Raw genomic sequence first — 5,702 nt, 5'->3', positions numbered from 1 at the left:
GGTCCTTATGACCAGACTGCGCGATTCTATCGTTGTAATGAACCTGCAAGAATAAAGGATGGAGGCGATAGAAGTGAGGAAGCAAAATCAAAACTCGGTATTTATGGGGGGAGAGAAAGGTCGAGCTATTTTTTGGACTTTGGAACAACATCGGCTAGGTTGAGGAAAATTTTCTCAGTGGGGGCCCGCAGTACCAGTAACTGAGTTGTCCTACTGGTCAATACGTTTCATTACAGTCCGGGCGCGCGTGTCGAATCCGCCTTAGATTGCTGAACAGTGTAATTAAATGGTAACTTATACGAATGTAAAGTTCCATCAGCCTATGCTTGGAAATCTGCATGGGTACTGGTTTCGGTGCGCCTTCCTATGTCACTCATACTCCCATCAACTGGGGGGGATCCAATGGTACGATGCACACAGTATAGACCGATTGATATGCATGTGGCACCATGATGTCAGAGTAAGCACTGGGATGTCTAGCTGATATCAGCACTGTACTGTAACTAGTCGCGGTACTGTGTTGCGTCTGCACCGCACAGGGGGATATGTAGACTGGAATCGAATGGTGGGCTAAGCCTATTCGCAAACAGGTCCCCGGGTTAGTATCATGAACCTGGAGAAAGCTGTAAGCCATAATCCGCATTGATTCGAAAAGTCACAATCGACGTGCTGTGATTCAATAGTAAGCAGGGATCCATATAGTATAGTGATGTACCTACACAGTACCTTACCTACTACGTACGTACCTCCCGAGGTCGACAGCCTGCCAAGCTTGGCGCGGCTTTGTTGCACGCTACCACCAACTTCATCCACCTGATGGGCCGTCAACTTACTGTCTTACCCAGCTCTTCTCCTGACTGCTACCCAGCATTTGCGTCTGTCTTCACTCCTATTATCTCTATTATTCACCTTTACTCTTACCGTTAGGCGCGGGGATACTATTCAGCATATATTCGTCGCTACCATACCTAATCTGCGTCTCTCTCACCTTATCGGAACAACTCTATCATTCTATTTGCATGTAATTCGAGTTCATTCTCAACAGCGAGCTTCGCAAAATGGAACAGCCTACACAAAGTGCTGGACAGCAACAGGGCAGACAGCAGCCTGTATATGACACTAGAAATGGGGGGCATTACGGTATAACCTTTGGCCCTCCCTACATACTCAGCACGTCTCCATAACCTGAGGATTGGGCTGACGCATATTTCTATAGGAGCCAGTGCAGCTGTAGGACTCCCCACTTCTCCGGGGCTTGTCTGCGAGCAGGCTCTGACTATGAACACTCCGATACTGACCACTGCTTTGATCTGTCTAGCTATCTGCGCAAGGGTTCGCACCTGTTGCTGAGCTTTATACGGGCACTTGGGCAAATGCGAGTAGAGGTCTTCGGCAGCTGCATTTTGATTGTAACTAATAACGGACAGGTGAATCAAGGACTGCAAGGAACGGCTCGGGATATCTTAACAACATACTGGCAGCACATTATCAATCACCTCGAGACAGATAATCATGATTATAAGATACATCAGTTACCGCTCGCCCGTATTAAGAAGGTGATGAAAGCCGACCCGGAGGTAAAGATGATTTCAGCCGAAGCGCCTATCCTATTTGCAAAGGGGTGCGACATCTTTATCACCGAGCTTACTATGCGCGCATGGATCCATGCTGAAGACAATAAACGGCGCACACTACAAAGGTCGGACATCGCAGCAGCTCTTTCGAAATCAGATATGTTTGATTTCCTCATTGATATAGTACCTCGTGAGGAGGCTACATCGCATGCGAAGCGTTCAAGTCAGACTGCTGGGGCAGCTGCAAGCGCATCGGGCGCTGCCGGCCCCGCAAATCAAATGCCAGCGGCCCAACATGGAGTTCAACACACTTCACACCATATGCCCCCCCCAGACTATGGCTCGCTAGGCCAGCACGGATTACAAGATCCGGAATACCGACAGCCGACAATGTATGCCGGTGCTGTACAGTCGGACCCTACCGCGGCTTATGGGGGACATCAACCTCAAATGTTCGACGGAATGTATGCTTACCCGCATATGCCACCGCAACAGGTATGTCACATTATCAGGATTCGATTGGTACCACTGAAGCTATCGTTATGAACGAGTTTATGGACTAATCAGTTTTCTAAACAAGTGATATTATGATTTATGTTTCTCGCTTAGGTGTTTGGGTGCTTGAGTCGATTTCCTCGACCTTTTGAATGTTGAATGGAATTGGAAGAGTTGATACGCTTTGGTTAGTGGTAAGAAATGGCGAATTGAGAGCCTGAGACGCATGAGCCCTCTCTGTCATGTTTTGAGTAGACATGATCCAGCAATTGCTTGATGTGCTTAAATAGCAGAATCGGGACAACTGTATCGTGTTTCATGATTTCTTTCCGAATCTCGAAGATAAGGTAGCGAATTTATCAGTTTTCGCAGAGCTTTGCACAGTGCGCATAATCCTTCGGCGATCGATTAGCACATGTTTCACTTCGGGTTCGGCACGCTTAGCTTTGACGTACTTCTCTAGAAGGACGGGGCCGTTGATGGCATCTACACGTCCGTACTTCTTGTTTCGTGTAGATATATCATAGAACTCATCTGTGTTGTCTGCCTGCATCAATTGCACTGTTTGCTGCAGCTCGTCAAGATTCTCCCGTAGTATGGGCACGCCGAGGCTGTCGACAAATTGATATAGATACTCGACATCTTTAGCGAGAGCTAGCACCCCATTTGTATTGATTTTTTTCACATCGGACGAAAGAGGGAGTGCCTGAGTTATGTCAGAGATAGATTTCTCGCATTGTGCAAGTGAAACACACTAGGATCATGTTTGCTGCGTGACTAAGGGCGTCGAAATATATTAGCTCCTTGATTTCCGTAGGGAGGCCGAGGAGCGTCGAATTCATGATGTTAGAAAGGAACCTGGTCAGTGTTTGCATGTAGTTACTCGGCTCCGTAGGCGGAATATGAGCCATCCAATCGTACTCAGCTGTCTCAATGAGGTCATCAATCTTAGAGTTGACTACCTCAAAGATTCGCTTTTCGGCCGCCTTCTTATTGTTCTTGAATTTTTCTGTTGCATTCAGCTTCACAAACTCACTAGAAGAGGTATGTGATCTTGCCGCTGCAAGAAGCAACTCGAGCTCGCGGCATGCATGTTCAAAATGCTCTAGGTTGATAAGAATCTGCACAATCTGTCCCAAGTACTGGGAAGAGAGACGCTCGACAAGTGTATCACACACTTTATTCGAAAGAAGTTCGTCCAATGCCTTACATCATTAGCTTGCAGATAATATCTAATGTCAGTATGCCACTCACATCTTTGAGTGTCTCATCAATCACATTGGTATGAGGGAAATCATCATTGGCGAAGAAGTAAAATTGATTCAAGAAATTGCGAATATCAATGCAGCACAGCGGATACATTTGAGAGAATGGTAAGACGCAAGGGAACCTGATAGAAGAGTTGGTGGCTTAGTTGTCAAATCAAGGTTGAATGAGAGGAATTCTTACATCTGTTCTTCGTGTGGTTTTTCTGGATTGTACCAGCTGACATTTAGCACCTTCTCATATTCCTCAATTGTTTGTATCGGCATAGGCATATAATCGTCGGTCGAAACGATCTTCAAAGTCCCTTAGCAATGTGGATACCAATTCGTCTAAAAAAGGCACGGGCACACCTCTTGAAAATCATCACTAAACCTCTTCTTAAGAAGGTCAGCATACTTTTCGAAAAGTGTCAATAAAAACGTATCAAAGACGCCGACAGGGAAGTCCCATGTCTAGAGGACATGAATTAGTACAAGATTCCACATTAGCCATAAGAATCGGATCAACAAACGTTCATTGTTTGCATAAACAATGCAATTAGATTCTTGATTTTGAGCAGGCTCTCAGCATTATCAACTTCGCGAAGAGCCTTCATTATCAAGCTCACAGCAGCTTGACACATCGAGTCCCATAGTTCATCGACCTTGCCCATTCCGTGATATTAGCAACTTGACACCAGCTTAAGCGTAAGGAGATGACATACGTCAATAGAAGATCTTAGGTCCGGGATTCTTTTCATCGTTGAGCGCTCAACAATTGCAAATCCCGCCATTTCTTCGAGGAGATTATGAAGACAAGCCCCATCTTCATCTATCAACGTTATTGATGTAGGCAACAGAAGCTCCTTTTGCCGACGGCGTGTGTTGGCATATTCGAGGCGAAACATGTCAATACGCCCTAAGGATCGATGAATATGTAAACATTCAAGTAGTGGCGTGAAATCAACCTGGAGTTCGTCGTTCTGTAGTAAGTCATACTCTTCACTCTCATCGGAAACAAGTTCAATGGCGGAGTTAAGCTTGAATTGTCCCAAGTAGGGCAATGCTCCTGCTCTTTCTTTCTGTCTCGACTTTCGTAGATCGGTGTGGTACAGAGCTATTTCGCCAAGGTATTGAGACATTTCACGAATTCTGTAAAGCCAAGTGTTCAGATCAGACATGACTGCTTCCGCAATTATCTTCTGCGTGGCAGGCACTGAGCGTTGGATCATCTCAGCGATCTTATATTGTGTAACCCCTTTAAGGTGAACATTCTGCAGCTCCTCCAGGGCGCGTAAGGCCGCATAATGATTTTTTCTGGAAAGCAAATCATGGATTTGATTGGCAAGGCGCAGAACTTCAAGACAATCCTGTATAGCGCCAGAAGATTCATCAATATTCTGCCGGTGACTGCGCGACTCCACCAGGGCTCTTTTCTGCTCTGCCAGTCTTTCCGTACTTGCTTGAATGGATTGGTTGAGGTCTAAGATCTCGGCTGTCAGGCTAACCGTACCTTCCCTGATACGAAGAAGTTGATTGATGGAAGCAACAAATTCTTGATGATTTGTATTGCAAATGGCCTCTATTTCTGCCTCCTTATCACTTGCAAATTTGGCCAAAGACTGTAAGAGTTGGGAAGTTCTGTTGCCAATACTGTATTCTTTGATGGACGGAATCAATTGATCCAGGTAGTCTGTGTCTGAAGGGGATATGATGATCTAAGTAGGACGGCAGGTCAGTCTAAAGTTCTACGGCTTGTTACACAAGGACTCACTTGATTCAGAACATGCGATTCGTTGCGTGAGGGTATCGCAGGCGACATGTTGATGGTTGAGGATTATGGCAACTCGAACACGAGGTGGGTCCTCGCAATGTGCCTGGGAAAGCTACCCGCGTGCTTGGCTACTCTTGATGATCATGTGTGGTTGGTCTTGTAACTACAGAAGATGACGCAGCAAAAGTGGTTAGTCAGTGCATGAAGTTACTCATAACTGTTTTGGGTGTTCAAGCTGCGCATGACAGACTAGTCAACCGGCTAACTCCGGCGGTGAAATAAACCGTTCCGTAGGAGAAAATACGTTTGCAAGACATGAAGACATGATTGTTGCTGACATACTCGGGAACTATGTCGCCCTTCCAACCTCTTCTTTCAGGCGTACGCGCTCGTAGCTAAGGCAGCCACTCAAGAAGCTGGCTGAACGGTGCGCGGGTACGCTACTTCCGAACGCACCTCATGCAGTTAGTACTCAGGGTAGTCAGGTACCTAGTATAGTAGTATACGTATAAGTTAAGCACGCATACGTTAGTAGGTAGTTGCCCTACCTAGAGTATATGACCCCGGCAGGTACTAACGTAATCGGTAAGCGAGAGGAACGCGCAAGCGGGAGGA

At 46.2% G+C, this 5,702-nt stretch overlaps 2 protein-coding genes across 2 annotated transcripts; one reads left to right on the top strand and one right to left on the bottom strand.

The window, feature by feature from the left end:
• The first annotated feature begins 1,008 nt into the window (after positions 1-1,008).
• Positions 1,009-2,271, top strand: hapE (CCAAT-binding factor complex subunit HapE). The gene is made up of 2 exons (XM_025580348.1): positions 1,009-2,069; positions 2,155-2,271. Exons 1-2 carry the CDS (start codon positions 1,374-1,376, stop codon positions 2,155-2,157), a joined length of 699 nt encoding a protein of 232 aa, XP_025442940.1. The 5' UTR covers positions 1,009-1,373; the 3' UTR covers positions 2,158-2,271.
• A 114-nt stretch (positions 2,272-2,385) lies between these two features.
• On the bottom strand, positions 2,386-5,285 carry BO95DRAFT_412117 (Rab GTPase-binding exocyst subunit SEC15; the record flags this gene model as incomplete). Its single annotated transcript, XM_025584233.1, has 9 exons — positions 5,088-5,285; positions 4,039-5,031; positions 3,847-3,978; positions 3,686-3,787; positions 3,519-3,628; positions 3,324-3,459; positions 2,825-3,274; positions 2,525-2,775; positions 2,386-2,464 (listed from the first exon to the last, which is right to left on the bottom strand). The coding sequence occupies exons 1-9, from the start codon at positions 5,133-5,135 to the stop codon at positions 2,386-2,388; spliced, it is 2,301 nt and encodes a 766-aa protein (XP_025442939.1). The 5' UTR covers positions 5,136-5,285.
• Positions 5,286-5,702: the final 417 nt, after the last annotated feature.

This window comes from Aspergillus brunneoviolaceus (assembly GCF_003184695.1).
Source record: "Aspergillus brunneoviolaceus CBS 621.78 unplaced genomic scaffold BO95scaffold_28, whole genome shotgun sequence".
Taxonomy (NCBI): domain Eukaryota; kingdom Fungi; phylum Ascomycota; class Eurotiomycetes; order Eurotiales; family Aspergillaceae; genus Aspergillus; species Aspergillus brunneoviolaceus.
Note: the sequence above shows the minus strand (reverse complement) of the source record. Positions and strands in the feature narration are given on the sequence as shown.